Source organism: Lagenorhynchus albirostris, chromosome 2, assembly GCF_949774975.1.
Source record: "Lagenorhynchus albirostris chromosome 2, mLagAlb1.1, whole genome shotgun sequence".
NCBI lineage: Eukaryota > Metazoa > Chordata > Mammalia > Artiodactyla > Delphinidae > Lagenorhynchus > Lagenorhynchus albirostris.
The window spans coordinates 80,640,553-80,667,733 of NC_083096.1; the positions used below are offsets into that span (position 1 = coordinate 80,640,553).

General features: G+C 40.3%; 1 protein-coding gene across 3 annotated transcripts in view; it reads right to left on the bottom strand.

Annotated features, from left to right (window-relative positions):
* PDE4DIP (phosphodiesterase 4D interacting protein) overlaps positions 1-27,181 on the bottom strand; it is a 223,359-nt gene that overhangs the window by 176,428 nt on the left and 19,750 nt on the right. Inside the window, exon 1 of one of the 3 annotated variants that reach the window (XM_060139200.1) lies at positions 11,239-11,486. The exons of 1 other annotated variant lie outside the window; for it this stretch is intronic. In XM_060139200.1, the coding sequence (XP_059995183.1) occupies positions 11,239-11,258 (20 nt within the window). In that variant the 5' untranslated portion in view covers positions 11,259-11,486. Of the gene's footprint in view, positions 1-11,238; positions 11,520-27,181 lie in introns of those variants that run through there. One more of the 3 variants, XM_060139201.1, reaches the window with a different exon arrangement.

A 27,181-nucleotide genomic window follows, 5' to 3' on the forward strand; every position in this document is an offset into this window, starting at 1 on the left:
CGTAAATGAGACAGCAATTATTTTGTCCCGATGAGAAGTGGGGGGTCTAGGAAATCTACAGAAAACAGAGAACACTGAATTCAGGCCTTGGAGGATAGGTATGAATACATAAAGAAGCATGACAAAGGCCCCCAAATAAGAAAATAAAGGGTGTGTTCAGGGCTTTATTTTGCTCCCCCCAACCTGAGTAAGTATTAACTGCTCCTCAGGACCCCTTCCAACTTCCTTTTTACCTTTCCCCTCCTCAAGCCTTCCTCCCCCAAACTCTACCCCTGAGGCAGGAGTATTAGGGGGAGTCAAAGGGAAAACCAGTTTTTCATCTACACTTCTCTCCTCAAGCACTACAGCTTCATCTAACTACTTGGAATCCCTAAAGGTGATTTAACATAACATATCATCAGCAAGAAAGGATTAGGACTAAGATTTATACTAGAGTAAAAATGTGTACAGATACTGGCTATACAGAGTAGCAGCGAATCCAGAGGAGTAAAAAGGCTGGGGGGTTACGATGGTAGAAAATACAAGTGAATATCTTCCTTTTTAAAAATTTCTTACTATTTTTATACTAAAAGGTTAATTCTTCTTTAAAAAGTTAAGGAACATGTTCTGATCTATTTACACTGGTCTTCTTTCAAGGCCCTTGATAAAAGATAAAATATGTAAGGGATTAGTCTCAGTGTGGCCGTCTCAGATAGTGGGGGATGTGTAGTACGACAGGAAGATTGCCCAAGTTTGCTGTTTACTGGGGCCCAAACACACACCCTGTTCTAATTCCATATTTTTAAAGCTCGTTTGACATGAATTTCTAGATTCTGATTCAAATAAAAGAAATCTTTCTAATGTTCAAGCATCTCTTTTTCATGTTTTAAATTTATATCCACAATCAACCCTTGCAGATATAAACGGGCCAGAAGGACGAGGAGAACTGTGGCCTACTTTCTTTAATACGTGATGCTTCAGCTCTGAGGATTTTTGAATGGTAGGGTTTCACAAGTAGTGCCAACTTAGAAACAAAGACATCTACAGGTAATAGTCTTCAGACTGCCTGTGCGTAACTTTACAGTTCAACGTGTTTTCTTACACTGGAATTTTCCTCAGCACTAATCTTGAATTAAACGACCGTTATCATTATATTGTGGACAACCATTGCCACCCACCACCATTTATTGACTGACTGATACTTTCCGGGCATTATCTCATTCAATTCTCACAAAATTCAGTAGGTACTGTTACCCCTATTTTACAGATGAGGAAACAAGAGGCCTAGAATGATGAAGTAATTTGCCCAAGATTATCCAGCTAGTTGGTGGTAAGCCTGAACTTGAAAGCTGTATCTGTCTGACTCCAAACTTTTACTCGTCCAACATGCCCTATTTCTACCCACACTTTTGCCAGGAGCCTCCTTTGTACCCGCCTGGACTCCAGGGAAATGACCCCTGAGAAAGTGAGGTGAAGGGAAGTGTGGGCAGTGCTGCTGTGGGGAGGAGATGCAATTTAGACTCAAATCCTGACACAAATTTGTTTCCTGGGACACCAACTCATCCCCAATACATACAAAGCTCACAGTGGAGTATTCGAGTACTGGTATAACAGATGCCATGTGACAAATGAATTAAAATCCTAAAAAGGAAGTGGCAAGTATGACTTTTTACATAGGTTCTATCCTGAAAAGTGAGTCATCCACTATTTTATACTTCCCTATCTCTACCCACATTCCTCCAAATATTCATGCCTCCCCTGAATCCTTTCTGTAATAACACTTGGCATTGTCCCTAAAAGACAAAGGGAATAAGCTGACAGCCAGGAGAGGCGATGGAAATAGACACAATCAAAATTGGGAAGGCCCTTAGTGAACAAGCTCTGAGACTTCTCAGATCTTTTTTTCTCTTGCCAAGAGAGACACTGAGTATATCTTCTCTGCTCCAAATATTGCCAATATCCCCCATTTGGCAACAGAATTGCAAAAACATACATTCAAATGCAAATAGGGTAGAAGTCACAGATGCAGAGCACAAGACTGTTGTATAATAAATACAGCGAGATTATAAATTTTTTTTCTCATCTCAAGACCTATCATTATAACCTCTGCAAGCTAGAATGCTTAACTGGCAAAGCCCCTCAGAACAGAGAAAGCATCACTTGTGAGTCTCCCTCTGCATGCTGACTAAGTGTGAGCTGACTTGGCATGGGTACAGTACCATCCACTTTTCTCCAGTACAGGCTGCAATTACACCCTTCATTCAACAGGATCTATTCACTGAGTGTGGCCGTGGCCAGATGGAACTCTGGGAGGCAGTTTTCTGTAGTGCTAAGTCCTCAATAGCTACCAGGAGCTACAAGCATCACTGTGCATCACTGTGCATCTGCAACAACTTGAGTTTTATGACTTATTTTCCTCCTGCACTGTCTTTATCCTAAAAGGAACTAACATTTTTCATGCTGCTATTCCTCAAGGTTCAGAGAAACCTCTTAAACAGATAAAAGGCAGTTCAAATAATTATTTTCCTCACTTTGCCTTATGAGCTTATTAGACATGCAAATATCTAATAAATTCTCTTCCCTGTCCCCTGCATCAGCCAGGACACTGACATCACGCTTTCAAAAGAGATGTGAAAATAATCTTCTCTGAATTCAGCCACATCACTCAGGGATGGTATATGGTCTCTCCACCTACTTCTGAAACTTAGCTTGTGCTTTTTACTCTTGGTCCTGGCAATGCAGTTTTCACTAACAACCACTATTCACAAGGCACTGGGGAATGCCGAGGCTGTGGCTCAGTCTATCTCAGAGCCCCTGACCAAACATCAAGAGATAGATGACTTTTTTTCTGTTTTCACCTGATCTTTTATTTGCATAATCTTTTACTTTTTCCTTCCTTTATAGTGCCTGATTTTAATGATTTTTAAAGAATTATGTGTTCTTTCCAGAAATTTTGGAAAGGAGAAATGTGTACAGGAAAAATAAAAAATACAAAATGCTACCACTTAAAGGCAACATTGAGAAAGAGTTTCATGTATTTCTTTTTAGCTGTTCTTCAGTTTATATGCCTGTGTGAATTCCACAAAATAGAAATAGCACCGAACATGCAATTTAGCATCTTGATTTTATTCCTATTATTGAAATGAGAGGTTTTGAGGATTGTACTTTTAGGGGAAGAGGAAGAGCCAGGGGAGGATGAGAAAAGCTGCCCATTAACCTGCCCAATATTAGAAAGAATGAATCTAGAGTCTTCCTTCTCAGTGTGGTTTTACAATGTACTGGAACAAAACTTATAGAATCCCAGAGGATAATAAAATTAACTGAGGGTTACCAAGGGTGGGGGACTGTTAAAGCAGTAAGAGATTCTAAAGCAGTGCTGAAAATGATTCGAACAGCTGACCCTGAGGTCTCGGGTCAGCAGGGAGATGAATGAGGAGCAGATGGCCTGGAAGATATGAAGGAGTAAGTGATAAGGTAAACTGAATATTCAGAAAGCATGAAGAGATGGAGGAATTGACCTTGTGGTCAGGGAATATAATTTCAGTGTTAAGGATCTTAAGGATAGAGAACTTGGAGTGAGGATGAGCTACAAAGGATGGCTGTGTTCATGGTGTGCCGAAGTGATTTAGAGTTAAGGAACTGTGAGGTCAAGTTACAGCAGTAATATACACTTGTGCATTGTGACCTGTCTAGAATGTCAGCACCCTGAAGGCAGGGTTTTTATATCATTCACTGTCAGCTACCCAGCATTTAAGAAGTCTAGATCGTAACAGGAATTTGATGTATATTTCTTAAACAACGAATAAATACCATTTGAATGTATAATGGCATCAAGATTTGATAACCTGCTGTATCCATTCCAGAGTAAAGAGACACCTACCAAACAGATATTCACATGAGCCTTGCAGGGAATGTTCTCTAGAAAGTTCTTAACTGAGGATCTGCTATGTGCTAGAAATATTGTAAGATACTGAAGATTTAGAGACAAAAGACAGTGCCTTCTTCCAATAAGCTTATAAAGTATGTAAAATACCAAGTAAACTAACTAGCCACATGCAGTAACAGAGAAGGCAGAGTGTGCTCTGGCTATAGAGAACATCCAGAAGTAGATTCCAAAAATAATTCCAAAAGGAGATAATGCTGAAACTAACCTCTAAAGAATAAACAAAGTTATCCTAGCAAAGGCAACGCCAGGTGTGTAGGCGGGAACAACTGGTATATTAAGGCCCACTCATAATAATTTTAGCTCAGGATGAGTAAAGAGACACCAGCTCCCTAGGTCTTCTGGCAATAACTCTGCCCCCCAAGGCACCAATAATCTGGAAATCTATAAATAATGCACAGAAGAATCTTTTCTAAGACCAACTCAGTTCCAAACTTTACATGTTGTCACTTGGTAGAATACATGTAAGTTTCTTTCTGCTATAAAAACATATACTGACTTAGCTTTAAAGCAGCATATAAGGGGTGTTATCCATAATCCCATAACCAAATACAGCATCTATTTTTTTCTCACCTTGCAATAGACATCCTAATGTGTTTGCAGAATTTTGAAGTAATTTATATCCACTTTTACTTTCTTATATTGAAATTTTCTGTTTATCATTTCAGGAAACACTTTAGGATGGTAACAGAGATTAATAGCGATAGTGAAGCATTTTACCCTGGAGAGGCTAAAAGTTGAGACTGTTGCTACTGACTCACCTGGGATTATCCTAGGATATGCCATTTTATGTCAGTGTGCCTCCACTTCCCCTTCTGCAATATAGGGACTCAGGTCTTGAAAAAGATATTTAAATGGAATGAAATATCCTTCATTTTAATATGAGTTATATGAGTCTAAACCCTGAGCAAGTTGCAATGTATTTTCAAGAACTAGAAGTGTTTGACACAGTTACTCTACTTCTGAACATCTATCATTCAAAAATAATCCCATGGAAGAAGATGCTTTATGCACCTAGAGTTTATCAAGAATTACTTATAATAGTCAAAAACTGGAAACCTAAAGGACTCACTATAGGGTACTGATTAAGTATTATAATATGACATGACGTTATTCCACATTATGAATAATAATGCTCCACATTATGAAGTGGAAAATATATTCTCAAATTGTATGAAGTGCTAGAAATGACTCAGTTTTCTTTGTCAGTCAATGCTTTCTACATATCAGCAGTTATTGCTTCTTTACACTCTTCTACCTTGGCCAGGATAAGTAGACACCAGGTGCAGGTTACCTCTTCCCTAGTTGGCCTTGGAAAAGCAAAGGGAGAAAGACGTTTCTGCAGAATGGAACACACAGAAAGAAAAGGAGATAATGAGATAATGAGACAGATTAAGGGAAAATGTATTAGAAACTACTAAAATGCTATGAAAAATACAAGTTGTTGTTGTTATAATAGTCTATGACTAGTGAAGTGCTTCAGCCATGAAAAAAAAAGAAAATTCAGATCGTGCTTGTCTTGATGATCATAGAGCTCAGAAGATGTCCTGAGACAGAGGAAAACAAGTCCTCAGTGCTTCTGAATGTTTCAAAATAGAATTGGATAGAGCTACCTTGGGTCACCATGACATCTCTTTTATTCTGGACTTTCTTCTAACTTTAAATGCTATTTGAATTTTTGCCAGGGACAACTTGTGGAATGTTCTGAGCCCAGTTTGGAATTTTATTTATAGAATAAAATTTCAGTTTCTCTGCCCATTTCAATAGGAGCAGTGTCCCAGTGCATCTACTGAATGGATGGATACTCCACACAGCCTTGTATAAATTACCCTTGAGCCACCCAGAATGCAGAGGGCCCTGTGATGAAGGTCAGCCAACTTATCCTTTCAGAGACAGAAATAACCACTTCCCAGACTTCTGGTATTTTACATCCAGCCTTAGCATGTAAGCTGCAAGAAGAAGGGGGTCCAGTCTGATCTAGTGTATAGGAAATAAGAAAGTGGGAGTGAAAGCACTGATGGAGATAAATTTCTCAAGCCTAAATCCAAGCATAGGCCTATTTAAAAGCAGATCAGAGTTGCAAAGGCAGAGATTTTCCTACCTCAAATGCAGAAAATTAATCGCTAGAAGTGCTGAATGTTAAATAGGAAATCCAATGTCCAAACATGTTTCAATTATAGAATTATGAAAAGTAGCATTTTCCTAATAAAAAGCGCTGTAAGCAAAGATACCAGAATCAACCAGATCTTCATGCTCCAACGCCTGCTTAACCTCTCTAGCTTCAGCTCCCACATCTATAAAATGGGGAGAAATGCCATCTCTGGTTGTAACTATGCGTTAGTAAACAGGACTCTCTGCTAACTCACCACAAATTCAAAGAGAAATAAATGTCCTTGCTTCCTTTAGGCTGAGAGTTAATACTGAGCAGAATAATTGCAAATAAGCTTTAAAGGGGTATCTTTTAAATGCAATATAACTGGGGTAAATGGGCGTTTTGTCCTACTTGAAGGCTACACTTTAACCATGTGGGAGAGGAGAAACAACATAAAGAATTTTAAAATTTTGAGACCAAATCACTATTTTTCTTGGATGCTACTTCCCTTCTCCAAATGTTCACAGCCATGGCAGGCAAATACAATCAATGCTTGCATTTTGTTAAATCAAATTACAGGGTAAGAGAAAACAAAACAAAACAGACTAATTAATTTGCTTTCCTTTCCTAACCTTCAATCTTAAAGGTAGCCCCTAAATAGTTCAAGTTCTCTTTGTCTTGAGTTGTTTGTTCAGGGAAGTTGTATAAGTTTCATATATGATTTATCTGACTTTTATTCAGCTTTCCCATATGCTAGAAACAAGAAAATGTCCATGTAAAAGGGGAGGAGAATTAGTAATGCCTTTTCCAGCATTTAACAATGTGGCAGGCTGAATAAGGGCTCTCCAAAGAAGTCCACAGTCCTAATCTCTGGAACCTGTGACTTTGCCACTTTCATGGCAAAAGGGACTTTCAGATGTGATTAAGGATTTTGAGACAGTGAGATTATCCTGGAGTACCTCATTGGGCCCAATGTCACCACAAGGGTCCTTGTGAGAGATACACAGGAGAGTCAGAATGAGAGAGGAGGAGGTGGGATGAAGGAACAGAGGCTGGAGTGATGCCATTGCTGGAAAGGGACCATGAACCAAGGGATGTGGACAGCCTCTTTAAGCTAGAAAAAGACAAGGAATGGATTCTTCCCTAGAGCCTCCAGGAGAAACACAGTCCTGCTGACACCTTGATTTTTGCCTAGAAGACCAATTTTCAGACTTCTGACCTCCAGTATTGCAAGATAATAAGTTTGTGTTGTTTTAAGCCACTAAAATTGTGGTAATTTGTCATAGCAGCAAAAGGAAACTAATACAAACGGGGATTCTGAAACACTCACACTGCTCTAGGGAGTTGCTAGTCCAGATACATGAATGCTAAACATTTAGAGCAGCAGAAGCTGTTTGCCTGTTGATACTAGACTAACGAAGCGAGCAAATCACCTTCATCATCAGGTTCCTCATCACCTCCATGAGTATATTCCTTGGACAACTCTTTCCTGATTCATGGATATCAGTTCAGTTAAGGACTAAACTAGCTCATTAATTTGCTATTCCAGAAAAAACCACGCTCTCTCCAAATGATTTAACCAAAGAGACTGACAACAGTCAGGCAACATCCCTGGGAAAAAATACTCCCATTGACTTGTAGAGGGCAGATGATATCCAGCTGGGACTAGGAGATATTTTAAGTTTGAGAACTCAAATACTCAGCACCCTGTCCTTTGTGGGTAGACTGAGCAAGATAAAGGATATGGAGGCTCATGTGAAGAACCCCTCAGAGAGGGGAATTTCCAGAACTGCCAAGAATGAAATTTGGGGATAGAATCATAGTCTTAAACTTATTCATAAGCTTAATCACAGTCAGGATAAGTAGCTGGGTTCAGAAGCAACTCAGAAACCAAGTCATCTACAAGACTCAATTCAAGTGAAGCAGCTAAGAGAATAGGTTTTGGAATTAGATAGTTCCAGGCTATATTTCTCCCTCAGCTGTGTGTGTTACCTGGTCAAATTTTAAATCTAAACTTCAATTTTCTTGTCTTAAAAATGACTATAATAACATTTACTTCAGACCTCATAGGGTTGTGAGCATTAGGTGAAATAAAGTACACAAAGGGATTAACACAAAAGCTAACAAATGCAAGCTTAATATAAGTGGTAGCTTTAGAGTTAATTTTTATTCTTTGAATCCTCCAGGTTGTGCTTCTCCACTGTGCTCCCAGAACTGCCAATGCATATGTCTGCCTTAGCCTCTATTAGAATTATAGACAACAAAGTCAAACCCTCAAAGGCAGAAACCGTCTCTCTCATTCATTGTTTTACTCTTAGCATTCAGCACAGTGCCTCACCTGTATTGGGCTCACATTTAAAATAAATGTTTATGAACTGATCTTAGCTTCCAGTTAGGAAGTATCTGAGACATCAGTTACGATATATGATTACAGGATTTTTCCATCTGTGACCCACTGGGTGGTGAAATAATTGAGTCACACAAGCATTTTTTTTTTAAAGGAAAAGAATAGGGTGGGGAAAGATCAGAGTACAAAACACATAGTAAGGTTAACTATTGTTACATGACACATTTGTTTCAGTTACATATGGGAGTGTACTTGGTTGTAATGTAAATACATTTCTTATTGAGGGTAGGGATAGAAAAAAATTGTGAACATAATGACTCTTCTACTTCAGCAACATTTGTTATTTTCTGTCTTTTTCACTTCAGCCATTCTTTTTTTTTTTAAATTTATTTTTAGCCATGTTGGGTCTTCGTTGCTGCGTGCAGGATTTCTCTAGTTGCGGTGAGCAGGGGCTACTCTTCGTTGAGGTGCGCGGGCTTCTCATTGCGGTGGCTTCTCTTGTTGTGGAGCATGGGCTCTAGGCGCGTGGGCTTCAGTACTTGTAGCACATGGTCTCAGTAGTTGTGGCACACGGGCTTAGTTGCTCCATGGCATGTGGGATCCTCCTGGACCAGGGCTCGAACCCTGTCCCCTGCATTGGCAGGTGGATTCTTAACTACTGCACCACCAGGGAGGTCCCCATTTCAGCCATTCTGATAAGTACATAGTGGAATAGCATTGTGGTTCTAATCTACATTTCCCTAATGACCAGTGATGTGGAGCACCTTTACGCTTTATCTCAGCCCTTTGAATATCCTCTTCATAACCACTTTAGAAAATTATTTGAAAGTATCTACAAAAGATGAACATGCATTTCCTATTACCTAGAAATTCTGTGTATTTACCCAAAAGAAATGTGTGCATATGGTCACCAAAAGACATGTACAGGAATGTTCATAGCAATACTATTCATAATAGCCCCAGATGCTCATTAAGAACAGAATGGATAAATACATTTGATATATCTACACACGATAGAATCCTATATAGAAGCAAGAATGAATGAACTACAACTACACACAATGTGGAAGATTTGCACAACATAAGACTGAATGAAAGAAGCCAGATAAGAAAAAGTACACAGTGGATAATTTCACTTACATAAAGTTCAAAACCAGACAAAACTAATCTATTGTGTTAAAAGTTAGGATAATGGTTATCCTTGGCATCATGAGGGCTTCAGGGGTGCTGGTTCTTGATCTTAGTTCTCATTACATGGGTATGCTCAGTTTGTGAAATTAATTGAACTATACACATATGATTTGTGATTTTTCTAACTTATTTCTGAATTTGTCTGAAATGGCTATATCTAAAGTTCAAACAAGTTAATAAATAATACTTTGTTTTAAGTGTGAAAAACATGGATAGAGAGCAAGAATCCCTGATACACTCACCCTCATTACCATCAAGTGGTCACCTAGTGTTTGCTTGAATAATTATAGGCAAGGTCAGGAACCTATTTGCTGTCCAGGCAGGTCACTTGTTAGAAAGCTTTTCCTTTACAGTAAGCCATAACTTGCATCTTCACAACTTGCTCCAGTTTGTTGCACTGTCCTCCTAAGAGATTCCAAATCGATCTAATTGATCTAATCCCTCTACCACCAGCTGCTCTTCAAATATTTGAAGGGAGCTACCATGTCCATGTCCCCACCCCAAGTCTTTACTTCTCCAGACTAAAAAGCCCCAGGTCCTTTGGCCACCCCTCAAGTGCGGTTCTCAGTCCCCTCGTGTCTCTTGATTGCACTTCTTTTATCTAGTGATGCTCGGAACAGAGCACTAGCCTCTAGGAGAGGCCTGTGAAGAGCAGAAAAGAGCAAAAAGTAAATCTAGAGAGTGAATTTCTTATCAATACCCTCTAATCTTCAATATGTCCTTTCTTCCAAGTTCACATTATACGGTTCTCTCCTGTTGAACAATCAGCTAAGATCCGCCAGGTCTTTTCCAAAGTACTGTTAAGCCCCACATTTACCTTCTGTGTTAGTACAGTCTGCCCTCTGTTAGGACTCAGAACACGTATCTGGCCCCGCTCCAGTTCTCCAAAGCTAAATCTTGGAGATGGAGGCCTACCTGTTACAGAAACACCTCTGAATAGCCTTTCCATCACCCTTCCCCCTTAAAAACAAAAATGAAGTCTTTGTCTCAACACATCATCTCTTATCCTTGAATAAGCCCCATTTTAAAGTATATTGGGGGTGGGGGGAAGCAACGGGGCATGGAGGAAACACAATTCCACTGTGCATCTCCAAAATCTGACCTAAAAGCAACTGTCACCCCGACCTCGACAAAGCCTGAGCAATGACGGGCACCCTGGTTTGTTTCTTTCTCCTTTCCTCTCCCAGCATCAGTTCCAACTGGAAACTCTGGAGATGAGCATTGCAGGCTCTGCTCACTCAGTCCATTGCCTTTGTGTGACTAGTAGAGGTTGAGTAGGAAAACGTGTCAGGGTGAGAAGGAATCTGATATTTTTCAAGATAGCTGACATCAAAGGTATCTCTAAAGAAAGACCTGGGGGAATCCCCTCTCATCTGTGGAACAGTTATAAGACAGAGAAACATTTCTACAAAAACTTCCAGGCAGCCTCACTGGATATCCTTAACATCAAGACTAGGTGGAAGGGAGATTCATTAAGCAGGAAAACACCAGAGAACAGAACATGTACAGCAGGACCAAGAGAAGCAGGCCGGGAATTAGGGAGGGGAGGCAATCGAAAGAGAAGCTTTCAAAGGCCCCTAGTGGCGAGGGGCGACCTCTCCAAAAGGGCGCAAGGGCAGGGGTGGGGTGGAGGGACACTAAATCCGGAACGCGGCGGGGGTCGGGGGGAAGAAGAAGCTCACCTACCTTGTCCACGTCTGCTCCATTTTCCAGGCGCTGTCCTTACTCGCGGGGCGCTCCTCACCCGGGAGTGGAAGGAGCCTGGGAAAATGAGAAGCCTGGCCCACGATTCTCCAGCGCAAGGAACCTTTCCTCCCCAGCTCCCTCTTTCTGTGTCGGAGAAGAGAGAGCTCTGCTCCCCGCTTCTTTAGAAAACCGATTTGACGTGGCCAAACATCCAGCTAACGGTGCTACGGACACAAGGGAAGGACTGTTCTCAGTAGGAAGCTGGACGTAGAGCGGAGCGGTGCGCGGAGCTGTTTTGGGAGCTGGGGCCAGAGGCAGCCCGCGGTGTGCGCACACACTCCCAGGCTGAGACACGACTGGCTGGCACGAGTTGCTCTGCACCAGCTGAGCTGTCAACCGCGAGGGGAGGCGGGGCTCCCCACAGCCAGTGTGCTGGGGCCGAGCCGGCCCAGGTTGCACGCCGCCGCCTGAACACACCCTTCCTTCTTCCCTGCCTGGATGATGCTGGCAGAGGAGCAGAGAGCTTAGAGGCCTCCTTACCCAGCCCTCTGTCCCTCGCCTGTCCCACTGAGAGGCTTTGGAAAAAACCAGCCAACTGTAGGGAAAATTTGGAGAGGAAGCCCTTTTGTGTGCCTGCATCACCCCACCCACAGGTAACCCCAGAGCCAGAGCTGGAGTCTAGGAAGGTTTTAGGTGCAATCGTGGGTGAATGCAGATGCAGACACTAAATGATCACAGGACATGATGTTATTTTCTTAGAGATCTGATATGTTAGTGTCACCACTGATGGGGAGACCAAGAACCTTCCTCGGTAAGGGAAGCATCCTTACAAAACCTTGCAGCCTTATTAGCTGCCTCCATCTCAGACATCCTGCTTTTATGGTATTCTCTCTCCCTGGGTTTCAATTTCCCAAGCACAGAGGCTACTGGGCTCTTCCACTAGCTTCAAGAGGGCAGAGGGTTCCTGAACTTCCCAGAATGCAAGAAAAGCTTCAAGACAGTAGCCATCAGGACCTAGGATCTTCCCTATAACTGTTCTAAGATCATGGAAAAGGGCTCTTTGGGGATGGTGCTGCCTGAGACCCTGTATCATCTATTTATGTAACAAAGTTTAGACATGTCAGACATTCTATAATTAAAGCGCTTACAGCCTTCAAGCTCCTTTTTAGCTCTAAAATAAAAACTTTTTATTAAGTGACATAATCACTGTTATTATTAGCATTACCACTGACCTTTTTTTTTTTTAATTTGCAGAAAGCTTTATAGTGCCCACATGTGGCAATGTTGACATAGTTGTATTCGTTTCACAGATGATAAATTTGAGAACAAAAACGCTGAAGGTCTCTGTTAAGGCTCTGATACAGGCCGTCCCTACATGGTGTGGCCCCGGAGACATGTCCTCTGAAGAAAAGACCAACAAGCCTTCTCTAGAATGAATTGATTCTCTCAGGTATCCTAAGAGGTTAACTCAGGAAGGACCCTAGCATGCCTAAGTATTGCTGAGACTGTGGGGAGCCTGTATTCTTGGGGCACACTATCATTCTGCCTCCCATCTCTTGGGTTAGTTCCCCTAATTATCAGTACAGAATAAGGGTTGGGAGGGCAGGGTAACGCTAAAACATTTGAGAGTTCAGAAGAAATGTCTGAAAGGCCCCTAGGCTAGAACCCCCCCAACCTCAACACAACTAGTACCTAAGACCACACTGCTCCTGAGCTTAGAACGTTTCCAGGAAATGTTTTAAGGTCCAGATTGACCTGATTGACAAGGTCAAGCCTGTCCAGATTGACAAGGCTCACAGGTCACTTCTCTAGAAAAAAATCTCCTGCTGCCTCTGAAGCCAAAAAAGAAAGAAAGAAAAAAAAGGGGGAGTAGGGAGAGTCAGAGTTCCATCTTCCATACCAAAGTTGGTACTATATTTAGTTTTGTCTCAAATCAAATTATGGGCTACTGAGTTTGGAGAGGAACTCTGTCTACAGCCAGACATGTGCTGCATTCAAGAAATTATAGCACTAACTAGATAAACTGTGGGGTCCCAGAAGCGAGGCTAGAAAATATGCTTATTCATTTTTAAAATAACTTGTTTACTGAGTTCATAACACATTCATTGTAAAAGACTTGAAAATTACAGAAAAGTATATAGAAAGTAAATTACCCATAATACCCAGAGATAATCAATGTTGAAAGTTTAATTTCTTTCCAGTCTTTTGAAAATATATCATTTAACCCAAATGCTGACTCTCTCTTACACATATAAGAGTATATTATTGAAAAAAGAATTTTTTTTGTTTTTAAAATTAAATGCATTGTCAAAAGAACTAACTTTTTGTCTTATGTTTTAAAAGAAAATATTCACCCACATATCTACTCCTCTAGCACAACAGTTTAAATTTCTCCATATTCCCTACAATTATTATCCATATATATTACATACCTATTTGTATAGTTACAATTACGTACAGCTTAGACATGTTTATATCCTCTTTTTCATTTATTAGATATTTGTCCATATTGTTAGAGAATGTTCATATTTATTATTCTAATGATTGTATATTATATAAATCAATGTAACCATAGTTTACTTAATAATATTCTATTACTGCATAGTTATGCTGTTTCTAATATTAAATTCTTATAAACAATGACTTAATGAAGTTTTCCTACCTTCATTATTTTAGTCTTTTGAATTATTTCCCTAGTATAACTTCTTAAGGTATAGGAATTTTAGGATAAAAGGACCTTCTAATTTTAACATATTGCACAGCTTCAAGAGCACTAGGATTTATCATTTTAGTTTTTCCTTATTTAACAGATAACAAATATAGTAATAAGGTATTTTAGATATCTGTCTATATCTATCTATATAGTATATAAATAATTTAATGTCATCTCATTTTACTTTATATTTCTCAGAATACTAACTAGTAAGTAGTATTCCTCTTTTATATGCTTACTTGAAAACCATTATCTGTAGTAGCTAGTCATGAAATTCTGCTGTGTTGAGTCATTGTATTAGTCATCTTTTTGCTGAAACAATGCTGTTTAACAAAGAGCTCCCAAATATCAGCATTGTACAACAAACATCCAGTTCGACTCAAGGATCTATGGTTCAGGTATGGCTTGGTTGGGCATGGGTTCAAGTCTGCTTCATGTAGCTCTCATTCCAGGACCCCCACTGAAGAAGCAGTGGATACCTGGGGAATATTCTTCTCATGGTAGAGTACAGGAGTGTAAGAGAGTTGGCAGAGACTGTGATGTCTCTTAAAATCTCTGCTCAGAATGCATACATTGTCCCTTCTGCCATATTCCATTCCCCAAAGTAAGTCACATGGCCAAGTCCAGAGTCCTTGGTGCAGAAAAGTACACTCTGCCCACAGAGTGCAGAAGGGGTGAGTATTTTGGAACAACAATAAAATCTACCAGTTACTGTCAATTTCCACTGTTGTACTGATACTTGAAGACAATATTTGCCAAGATGAAGTTTTCATCAGCTGGGGTCTCTGAGTGACTCTGATGATCAGTGTTCCTGCTGGCCCAAACTGAACATGTGGAATGAGCAAGAAATACATTTTTGTTGTATTTCAAAATGTATACAATTTGTTGTATTAAGTTACTGAGATTTGGGAACTATTTATTACTGCAGCATAATGTGGTCTATCCTGACACACTTTAAAATTTTTTTCATTTCATTTTATTTTTTTAACTCATTTTGAGACCAAGGCAGAGAGAAGGCTATAGATCCCATGGATCGTTACGGTAGACAGTCACACATCTTCCTTTTTGCATATCTTTCCCAGTTTTCTGGATTAGAACTCAAAGAATCTGGATAGATAATGTTGATAAATTAAACCAGTTAATGTTATCCTTTCCTGAGTACACTGCTTTTGCAGTGGTCAATTGATTGTGCTTCAGGAAATGTCTAAATTGATGATAAGGGACAAAAAATAGGAAAGTATCTCTGTCTTCATACTCAGCTCCAAATACTCCAGTGGTACTTTTACCTTCCATTTATTTAGTTTTTTAAATTTCCTTTCCCTTCCTTCTCCCCAGCTGGACTCTGGGTAAAAAGGACTATTGCTCTTTTTTAAAAAAAATTTAATTAATTTATTTTTGGCTGCGTTGTGTCTTCGTCGCTGTGTGCAGGCTTTCTCTAGTTGCAGCGAGTGGGAGCTACTCTTTGTTGCGGTGCATGGGCTTCTCATTGCAGTGGCTTCTCTTGTTGCAGAGCACGGGCTCTAGGCACGTGGGCTTCAGTAGTTGTGGTGTGTGGGCTCAGTAGGTGTGGCTTGCAGGCTCTAGAGCACAGGCTCAGTAGTTGTGACATATGGGCTTAGTTGCTCTGTGGCATGTGGGGTCTTCCTGGACCAGGGCTCAAACCCGTGTCCCTTGCATTGGCAGGCAGATTCTTTTTTTAAAATAAATTTATGTACTTACTAATTTTTTGGCTGCATTGGGTCTTCATTGCTGCATGCGGGCTTTCTTTAGTTGTGTTGAGGGGGGGCTACTCTTCATTGCAGTGCGTGGGCTTCTCACTGAGGTGCCTTCTCTTGTTGTGCAGCACGGGCTCTAGGCATGCGGGCTTCAGTAGTTGTGGCAGGAGGGCTCAGTAGTTGTGGCACATGGGCTTAGTTGCTCTGCAGCATGTGGGATCTTCCTGGACCAGGGCTCAAACCCGTGTCCCTGCATTGGCAGGCAGATTCTTAACCACTGCACCACCAGGGAAGCTCAGGACTATTGCTCTTGATATAGATTACTCCATGAACTATAAGGTAATAATAAACATAACCATGTCTAACATATTTTTGCCATATTCTCTTCTAAAAGTGTTATATGTACTGATTCCTTTCATCCTCACAATAACATGATGAGATAGGCTCTAGTTAACTCTGTTTTGTAAGTGACTACTTTGGGACACAGGGAGGTAAAGTATGTTGCTTAAGTATACAGAGCTGATATCTGAAACCAGTCTAGCTCCATAACATCATGCTTAACCACTCACTATGTGCACTGCTTCCCTGATTTTCACCCCTAACATTCACTGAGACTTAGATAGGAGGACAACGTCTGCAGCGTCTGTCGTTTCACTGCCCACTGCAGTTGGCTCAGCTGACTTGGCTAGTCAGCAGATGTCTCCTTTGTCCCTCATAGCTTCATGTCCACCTCTCTAACCCTGGGTTTAAAAAATGTCCTTTGCAGAGAGGAATCATTCTGCAGCCAAGGATAGAGTGTCTGTGGTAAAGATGGCCACAAATTCTTTCCTTCTTCTCCCATTGAGAGGTGGAATCTAATTCTCCTCCCCTTTAATCTTGGTTGGCCTTAGACTTAACTGACTATAGAATACAACATAAGGGATGTCTGGGCCTGCCAGGGCTAATTCAAAAAAAAAGCCTTGCGCCTTCATGCAAGACTCTTGAAGGCACTTGGTTTTGAAGCCCTGAGCTGCCATATAACAAACTCCCATGCTAGAGAAACCATGTGGAGAAGCCCTGACACTGCATGGAGACAGGAAGGGGCCTAGTTGAGCCCTCCAGCTAGCAGTTCCCACCAAGGTGTCTGGCATATGAGTGAAGCAGTCTGGGACCTTCTAGATCAGTTCAGCCATCAGCTGGATGTAATCGAGCAGCTCCAGCTGTGGTTATATGGAGTAAATTTGCCCTGCTGGGTTACGCTAGAATTACTGATCCCTAAAACCATGAGATTTAATAAAATGTTTTTTGCGTTGAGCCATAAGTTTTGGAGTAGTTTACTAAGTAGCAATAGATAGCAGAGCCATTGGGTACCTGTAAGTGGGTTGTTGCTATAACAAAAACCTAACACAGGTGGCAGTGTCTTTGGGACCTGGATGCAGCAGAAGCTGGAAAGACCTCTAGGAGAGGGTTAGTGAATGCTGGAAGGACACTGAGGAGACTGCTAGAGAGACTGTGAAGGACAGTGAGGAAAATATTATTGGGGGCTGAAAAAAAATGACCTGTGTTATATACTGGCAGAAATTTAGCAAAACCATTCCCCGTGGGAATGTGGAAAATAGAAAATGCACCTAATGAATCGGTAGATCTGGCAAGGAAAATTTTTAGGCAGAATTTCAAGCGTACTAACTAGTTGCTTTTAACCACATATGATAAGATAGGGATAGAAAAAGATGGGCTAAAAAAAAAAAAAAGAACCATTCAGTTTTTAAGCAGAATTTAGAGTAAATATAACCAGGAGTTGCTAGATTCAAAAATCAAACTGCTTCTCTCGTCTTCAGTTTCTCCAAATAGCAAACGCTTTCAAAATAAGTAGTCTCAGGGAAAAAAATCAAATCCAAGCTGTAACTATTAGACACATGGTTAAGACCTCAAGAAGGTTTAAGGTGGCACCTCATATACCATTTCAGTTAAACAAAGAGGCCAGTACGAATCTTAAGGGTGTGCCTTTCCACTAGACAAAAGAGCTTCTAAAATTTTAAGGGCCCATTATTTTACAGCAGCCTCTCAGGCAGCCCAAGGTACAGAAGACCTTGTTTCAGAATAAAAAGTGGTATGTCTTTTGTCTAGGAGACTTGATTATAAATTAGTACAAAAGATGCCCTCAAAGTTTTTAAGCAAATTGTACCAGCAAGGACGGAAAGGGGTTAAGAGAGCACAGCATGAAAAGATACCTTTGGACCTTCAACCAGCTACTGAGGGAAAGCAGGCTGAGAAAGTTACCCCACTGCAGAAAAGGACCATTTCCTATGAAAAAAGAATGACTCAAAGAAAAAACCCCAGAGGACAGACCCCAGAAGCCTCCTCTTCACCTGAACTTGATTTAGATGATGAGATTCTGGACTTTTGAACTGACCCAGTAAAAGTTATGAAAATTCTGGGGGATCTGGGAGGAAGTAAGCAATGCATATAGTAATGTTTATGGCCAAAAGGTGCAAGAATATCATAGATTAAAGATGGTTGAAAATTCTTCGCTACTTCTCCCATTGAGAGATGGGGTCTAATTCTCCTCTCTTTGAATCTGGGCTGGTTTTAGTGACTTTCTTGACACATAGAATGTGGCGTGAGGTCATAAATTCTGAGGTTGGGTCAGCTTCCACCTACGTCTCTTGATATACTGAGCTGCCATGAAAGAAGAATGATTACTTTGCTGTAGAGACACTGAGGAGAGGCCCCAAGACCCCTTGTGAAATAGTCAATATTACCCAGCAGTCCACATGAAGGCACCAGGCATCACTTGGATTCTATGCCTGATGTGAGTGAAGTTGTTTTGGGACCTCCAGAGCAGCCTTCAGCTGAATACTACTGAGTGACCCAGTGAATGCCACATGAAGCAGACAAATTGCTCAGCTGAGACCTGTCCAAATTCCTGACCCACAAAAATCACATGATATAATAAAATGGTGTTGTTTGAAGTACGTCATTATGCAGAAATAGACAACTGGAGCAATGCCTTAAAATGTACACAATAATTCTGATACATTATTTCATTCATTCATTCAAAAATACTTACTGAGGACAGTTATGTGTCAGGCACTATTCTATATACGAGGGACACAGCAGTTAAAAAAAATAACCAGCAAAGACCCTGTTTTCATGGGGTTTACAGTCTACTGGGATAGACAGACAATAGACAAAGAAATAACTACAATATGCCAGATGGTGATAAGTGCAATGAAGAGAAACCCAGCAGTGTTAAGAGAGCATCCCAGCAAGGCAACCCTCTTTTATAAATGAGGAAATGGGGCCTTAGAGAGACTAACTGATAGGTCAGTAAGAGAAACAGGTTCCCAGGTATAGTAAAACTGGAGCTTCGTGTGGTGAAAAACTGTCCAATAGAGTTCATAAATTCAAATCTGTTATCTGTATTATTAGTGCAACAGAGGAATCTAATTGGCAGAATTGAGGCTTGGATGGATGTACCTGGTTACCCAGGCCATGCAAGTAACCTGGAGAGAAATGGTTATAAGTACTATATGAATTGAAAGATCTGCCCTTCAGTAGCTGGAGTGGGGCAGGGGCTGGGGAGATGTGTGACTCTGGGGACTATACAAAGTAAGTGGCAGCTGTGCCTCAGAGCAACAGAAATCGAAACCAGGAACAGTTTATGAGAGATTGGGAAATACCCCTTGGGATAAGCAGAAATACTTGTGATGGGGAAGGGGGCTTTGTAAAATATTTCATTTCCTAAATGAAAAGGTGGGAGTTCAAAGGTAGCTAATGCTCATGAGATTTCATTTATTCCCACAAGCTAATAAAACTCAGGGACAGTTTGGTTACCTTAGTTCACTCAATTCAACATTGGTTCAACAAATGCTTACAGAGCATGTGCTAGGCATTGTACTACATGTTTAAAATCTAATGTGGGAAGTGAGGCAGGAATTCATCAAACCAAAATACAAATCAAATTGTGTAAGTGCTACCATAAAGGTACAAAGAGGAACATAAAGGAGGGAGTGATTAATTAAATCTCATTAGAGAAGGTTTCATAAAGAAGGTAGTGTCTGAGTAGGGTCCTGAAGGATGCCAGGGATAAAAAACTTTATCATATATTAGGATTGCAAAAGACAGTAGTTTTATTTAAAAATTTAAATTTTCACTGGTAGAAGGAGAAATGTTCCCAGTCTCCTCTGAGTGACTGCCTAGGGTCCCATTCATTTGGAAGAACTGTGCAGCAAAGCTGATGTCACTGGCTAAGGGAGACTTGGGTTCAGATCAGCCCTGTCAATTTCCAGCTTTATGATTTTGACAAGTTACTTAAACTCTCTGGTTTAGTTTCCTCACTTGTAGAATAAGTGTAATGATAATGACTACCTAATAGGGTAGTTGTGAGAACAAAATGAAATAATACAAGAAAAGTGTTTAATTCATTGCCCAGCACATTTTAAGCATTCAATAAATCATAGCTATTCTTTTGCTAATGTTTGCAAACCAGGCAGGATTCCAACCCTGTATAGAAGTTGTGAATTTTAATTTCAGTTCTGCTCCAAACTGCTCTCTCGGGCTAGGCCAGTGACCCAGATTTTCCATTTCTCAGCTCTCTGGTTTATCATATGAGACCAAGGCACTGGCAAGGAAGCTGAATAAGCTGGTTCTCCCACTTCCTGGATGGAGTTCCAGGGACAAAAAAGTGGATACTTCCTCCATCTTGTATTCCTCCCTTTATCTCAAAACTTCTCCCCCTGTCTTGAGGACTGTGTGTATTTGTGTGTGTGTGTGTGTGTGTGTGTGTGTTTATTCACACTTCACTAGCGAGCCTTGTCTGTCAGCTGTAACAAAAGCCTCAAGGAAAGAAATTATGACCAAGCTTTCAGACAGCTGGTGGTAATTTACTCATACAATCCCCTTCCTTTCAACACCCACTATTTATGTGTATCTGATGTTGGAGGAGGGGGAATCATGCAAGAAATATGGTATGTAAATTTCTAGGAAAAAGGGGTTAGAACACTGAAGAAAGACTTGTGTGAATTACCTGGATAATTCTCCTTGCTTTGAACATAGATATTGGGCCTTAAAGATTGAAGGGACTGATGTGAGGGTTAATAAATAAATTTCTGGAACCAGAAACAATACTAGAATAAATTAACAACTAGCTTTCAAGGCATTCATGACAATTTCACCATCACTAAAACCGGAGTCATTTTCCAGGACAGGACAAGCAGCTCCAGTTCAAGGCTAAGAAGCATGTTATCAGGCAACCTAGGCCGCTTAAAAAACCCATGGAGATTATAACTAAAGGCAGTGATGATCCTGGTTTCGAGCTCAGATTGGATTCTGAATTAGGAAACATATTGCTAAGGACAAGGCAGCCATACAGCTATGGTCCCTGTCTTTGTTTCTCATGTCATATGATCTACTAGCTTGTCCCCCAGTTGATCAAGGTGGATTTTTCTGGCTTTAAAATTCTGGCAGACACTAAGAATCCCTGGTGTTCTGTGTCCTTGATAGATTAGGCTTTATATATATATATATTATGTTTCATATAGATGTATCTATATATACATTTTCATGTATATAGACCCAGCTGGCAAGGGTTCAGAAATATTGAGATACAGCCTCAGAAAGCCTTACACAATCAAGAAAAAAATGTTAACGAGAAAAATCCCTCATTTGTATGTGCACTTTTGTTTCCATTTTCACGTTGTATTTATCTACAATGTGAATCCGTTTTTAAAACTTTCCATTTTGAGAAAAATTTAAAAAGTTTTAAACATATGGAAGAGTTGCAAAAATAGTACAGTGAAGTTCTACAAATCCTTCACTTGATTCACCAATTGTTAACATTTCGCCACATTTGTTTTCTCTCTCTCCCTCACACACAATTACTGATGAACCATATGAAAGATGCAGGCACTCCACCCCTAAATATTTCAGTGTGTATCTCCTAAGAATAACTAAAATTATTAAATTACTGCGATTATGTAAAAGAATATACTCGCTCTCCTAGGTCAGCTTTTGTCACTATTAAACAGAATCTGATTGATGTATTTGCATTGTTACTTAATTAATATCAGGAGCTCTCCCTGGTAGCTATTTGGCTTAAATCTGCACAACCAAGAGGGCTCATCAAAATAATCACTCCAAGGACAAAGGCGAAATATACAACAGAGACAAATTCCCTCTTCTACACTTGGCACTACTGGAAGTAAATTTCTTGGCAGTTTAGAACAGCTGTTTGTCCTTTCTTCCAGCTGGCAAGGGTTCAGAAATATTGAGATACAGCCTCAGAAAGACTCATACAATCAAGAAAACATTTTAATGAGAAAAATCCCTCATTTGTATATGCACTTTTGTTTTCATTTTCATCCTAGCATATAAGAAGCCAAAATACTGAGCTGTGGAGTTCAATATCAAACATCTGGCAATCCTAGACAAAAACTGAGCATACCCCAACAGTCCTTTATCCTTGCAAAGTTCACGTGAGTAGAGTGGCCATAAGAGTTAATCCCATTCTAGATCATATCAGTTCAGTAAAAGGACAAACACACCCAACTTTAACCACTATGATTCTTTTCAACTAAAATAATCTTTAAATAAGACAAAAAGTATTTCCCATTTTTAGGCTAGGTCTGTGATATACCAATAGGTATAGAAATACTAGCTGACTCTAAATCAAAGGTTGTGATATAAAGAAAAGAATTATTGCATCTTCTATTTGTTGGCTTTGGTAAATTCTCAGGAGATAGAGGGAGGGAAAAATCAAGGCCAGAAATTTCCTGGTACTGATGGGCTGACAATTGGTTCAAGCTTTTGATTCAACCGTGAAGGAGTTCAGGGCTGGACCTAAGGTGAGGGGAGGGAGGTAGTCACCTGTGGTACAAATTTTAAAAGATGTCAAAAGCTCGGTAATCAAGACAAATGCAATATTGAAATGCAATATTTTAAAAAATAAAATTATTGCAAAAAATCCATAATGAACAAAATGTCAAAATCTTAAATAAAGACAGGATCTGCATGTGCATAATCCTGGCAGTGAGCGCCTTACTTGCTCCACTCTGGCCAGCACCCTGTTGTTCATCCCAGGTGGTGTGACAAGAGCCAAATCGGTACTCTCTAATGCTGTGTTCTGCTGACCTTGTTGGCAACAGCTCTCTGTGTGTAATGAACTGCCAGGTATCAGGCGGTACCTTTAAGACACCACAGGGCAAAAGTGACTATATGAGCCAAGGCCAGCTCTTCCAACCTCCTTCCCGAATAGTTTTAAGGCTCAAGGGAACGTTTCTGGGTTTTATAGGGCATCAGGGAGATGACAGAACAGATGAGAAGGGGAGATGGTGGAAGAGGGAAAAAAGAACAGTTTACCTCATGAGTTGCTGCTAATATAACTAGGATGGAATTTTCAAGCACCTATCCTTTTTAAGAAAACCCTGAGTTTGAGGTACCTGCTCACTCAACTCAAAAACCAAATCTGCCTCACCTTTAGTCTTTCTGTCACATGAACTGCAGTTGGCTTGGGAAATCAAAGTAGCCACGCTACCTCCTCCATAAAGGCTGTAATGAATTCCAGCTGCTTAGGAAACTTCATCAAACTGGAGCCTCTCCTTTGGCAAGAGCTGCTCACGCGTGAGTACCAGAGCTGATGGTGTGACAGTGCAAACCACCTACAGGTGCCCCTGCTGGCAGAACCTATCTTACGGACTCAGCCTTACAATGTATCTTGTTTGGCCATTAGCTGGGACATGAAAGGTCCAGGTAATCACAGTCACCAACACTCCCCCTACATATGGTCCTACACCTGACTTGCTTCAACATCTATGTTACCTGCCAGGCCTTCTGTACGCACCAGGCATTTGCATGTTCCTTCATGTGGTTTGCCTGGCTCCTAGTGGTGAGGCACTCAGGCCTTCCTTCTTCCTCTCTACCTACAGCGGCCTCACAAGGACAGCCTGTCTTGCTAGTCTTGGGTCCCTTGTACAAATTTTTTAAAAAAAAAAAAAACCTACTCTTTGGACAGGATGTTAGAGTCATAGCTCTGAAGATTAACCTGGAGAGCTGAACCATTTGCCAGGTTCTTGACAGCTCCTTCACCGAGGGCCAGACTCTGCTTCCAGTTTTCTTTCATGGAAGGCAGGGCCTGACGTTTTAGCTCAGTTTCCAATAGCTTTCTTTTTAGGGATTGGCCCTTGCCTCTGGTGCTCCTTGACATCCACAGAGCGAGTAGGGAACTGTCCTGAGAGGATGGGGTAAAGGGAAGGGAAGTCTTGAGGGCCAGCTGAAAAGGAGGGAGGTGAGAGTCTTTTAAGGTTTCACTGAAGCAAGGAAAAGAGAAAACAGCTGCAGCCACTGCAGAGCTGAAGCTGAAGGCTGAGAAAAACTAGCCCCTGTGTCAAACTAGAAGAGTAAAAAGAGGGTATGAAACTTAGAGATGTATCAAAATTTGGCATTGCCATTGAGCCAAAATCTGCTATTTGGCTTTGGCTTTGGCAAACACAACAACTGAATGCTGACTTCATATTGTTTCTTACATCTCTGAACTTGTGCTCATGTGGGTCCCCATAATAGCTAATCAGCATAACATGCCGGTAGTACAAATAAAGTATGCCATCTAGATTTTTGTTAATATCTGAACAATCACTCTCAGATACAAGTAAGTATTCAAGGTATTATTTGGAGTGAAAATCTCCTTATATGATTTACATGTTGAAATTCTGGGAATCCTTCAAACATAAAATTTTAGTTATTACTTCAAGAGTGAAATGATGCAACAATGAAAAGTGATTGTGAAAGTTAATAATTTAAAAATCAATAATTATTACTTTTATTAATATCACTATTAATAATTATTTAAACTGCATATATTCCCCCAGTTTCTGGCTCTCCCAAGCCCTGACCAATCTGAAAGCAGCTTTGCTAATTTATATTAGAAACTAAACTACATGTACAGCGTGGTCTCCCAATAGGTTATCTAAGGCAGAGCTCCCCAACCAGTCCCCCTCTTATGCTGCAAACAAGTTACACTGTCTACTCAGAAATCAATTCCCTCAACCCTAAGGCATCCAAGAAGACAGCCAGAGCCGGTCACTGCCAGCAATACCTTCCAGAGATGCTTGGAGAGCTGACTGAGCTAGCAGAGTCTGAGGTTTTTATTGTGCTGAAGATACGGTCAAAAATCTTTAATAGGACATACATAGCTTGGCATAATCTTTAGCCTCAGCTCTGGTTATGCTCCTCCTTGATTTTTGTGCTTGATTTGTAATAGTCTCATTCTAGAAGGAAGGAAGGGAAGGAATAAACACTGTTGTTCCTCTAATTTCCAGGAGTTCAGGTAACGGATGCAGACTGTGGTAGCCAGTCTCTAAGAGGGCCCCCAATAATCCTTGGTAATCACACTCTTGGTATTGGAAAGAGATTTATTATAAGTGATTGGCTTATGTTATTATGGAGGTTAAGAAATCCTATGATCTGCTTTTGGAAGCTGGAAACCCCAGAAATTCAATGGTGTTGTTCTAAGAGTGTCCACTGTATAAGTCCCAGTCTGAGGTCAAAAGACTAATATCCCAGCTCAGTAGTTAGGCAGAGAGAGAGAACAAATTCTCCCTTCCTCCATCTTTTTGTTCTATTTAGGTCCTCAGTGGATTGGATGGTGCCTACCCACATTGGGGAGGGCAATCTGCTTTACTCAGTCTACTAATTTCAAATGCTAATTACATCTGGAAACACCCTCACAGATTCACTTAGAAATAATGTTTAGCCAGACATCTGGGTACCTTGTGATCCAGTCAAGTTGACACATAAAATTAACCATCATAGTCCCTAAGTTTTGGGGTAATTTTCTATGCAGCAATAGATAACTGATACACAGATTCCTGAACCTTCCCTCAATCCAAGGTCATGCTGTAGAGTTAGAGATCCAGCCCTCCCACTCACAAAGAAGCTATTCTCTTTACAGTAAAGAAGGACAAGGAATTCAGAGCATTTATTTAAGGCTGCACAACTGGAAAGTAGATTTATGGTGAAAATGAAGGGAATGATAAGTAGTACTTTTGTAGGACCATTCTGTAGAATATACTGCCTAAGCATTCTCTTTCCAGATGTGCTTTTAATTACTACCAAGAACATTTTTTTTTCTTTTAGAAGATATGTGAAATCCATGAAATGCCTTCTTATTGAAACAACAATAAAGCTGTACATTTTAGTTTCAATATTTAGTTGGAGATTCCAAAGTCAAGATTTATATAGCAATGAGGCAAAAAGATGTTATAGATTGGAATATTAGGGAGACTAAAAGGATGCCAAAATATGGTATTGTTTCTGTTTGTATACTTGTTCATGTTGACAATTCTATTATTGGTTCCATTTTCTCTGGCGAGTGTTGTATGGTTAAATGTGGGTGTACATGAGCACACACACAGTGGAGAAAAGCCCCCCACATGTGCCCACTGTTCTGGGCAGTGAGCCCAGTTTGCTTTAAGTCTTTGTTATTTGCACAGTGTCCCAGATTCTCTTTTGAAATGTGCAATTCACCCAATTTTATTAACCTGAATATGGAGCTATCTGATGCTTTTTTGATAGACTCTCACTCATGTCTAGGTACATTTCCTTTTGTTTTAAACAGGTCATTCATTTCTCTGTGTTGACCTTCAGGCATTTTGCCATATGAATTGAAAGCAAATCCTCACAAGGTCAGATTTTAGTAATGCCGTTTATTATTTTAAAACAGATGACATTTCACGCTTGTTATGCTAATTTGGAGACCAAACCATTTTTCGTCTAAGTTCTATCAAAGGTTTTTTGTTGCTTTTGTTTGTTTTGATTTGTTTTTTAAGGAAAAGCAGATCTAGGGCCATTAAAAGGAAAAAGAATTTAAAGCATACAAGATGAAGAAAAATAATGACTCTAATGCACATGAAACAAAAATTTAGTACCTGCCAGTTGAGTACCACCTCTACCACTTCATAACTGTGTGATCTTGTCAAATCATTTAAGCTTTCTAAAAAAGCAGGGATAATAATAGCATCTTTCTCACAGAATTGTAGTGAGGATTAAATGAGCTTATGCTTGTACATTGCTTAAGATATGTATAATGCTGGCATGTAGCCAGTACTCAATAAATATTATTAATAATGTAAATTATACATGTAATAACAATATTAATGTTGCTGCCATGGATGTCCGTGATCAAAAATCTAAATCACGAACTCTGTTTGGAACTCCTGTGAGATCTAGTACAAATCCCCTATACTTATGAGTATGTTCTGGCAAACAAGACTGAGAGAACAAGTAACTTGAAGAAGAGGTTGCAGTGTCCTGAGGCAAACATCTCCCTGCCTGCTACACCTTCCCACCATAAACACTACCACCATTTGTCAACATACACAACCCTCTGTGAAGGTATTTTTTACATTATCCAGGGTCTTCTATATGGGTGTGACTGTCATTCTTTTGTCCCTTCACCTAAACACCACCACTCCCATACTGAGTGGGGATAAAACTTCAACTAAGGTTAAGCAAAAACCTCAACCAGAGGTTTCAAATACGG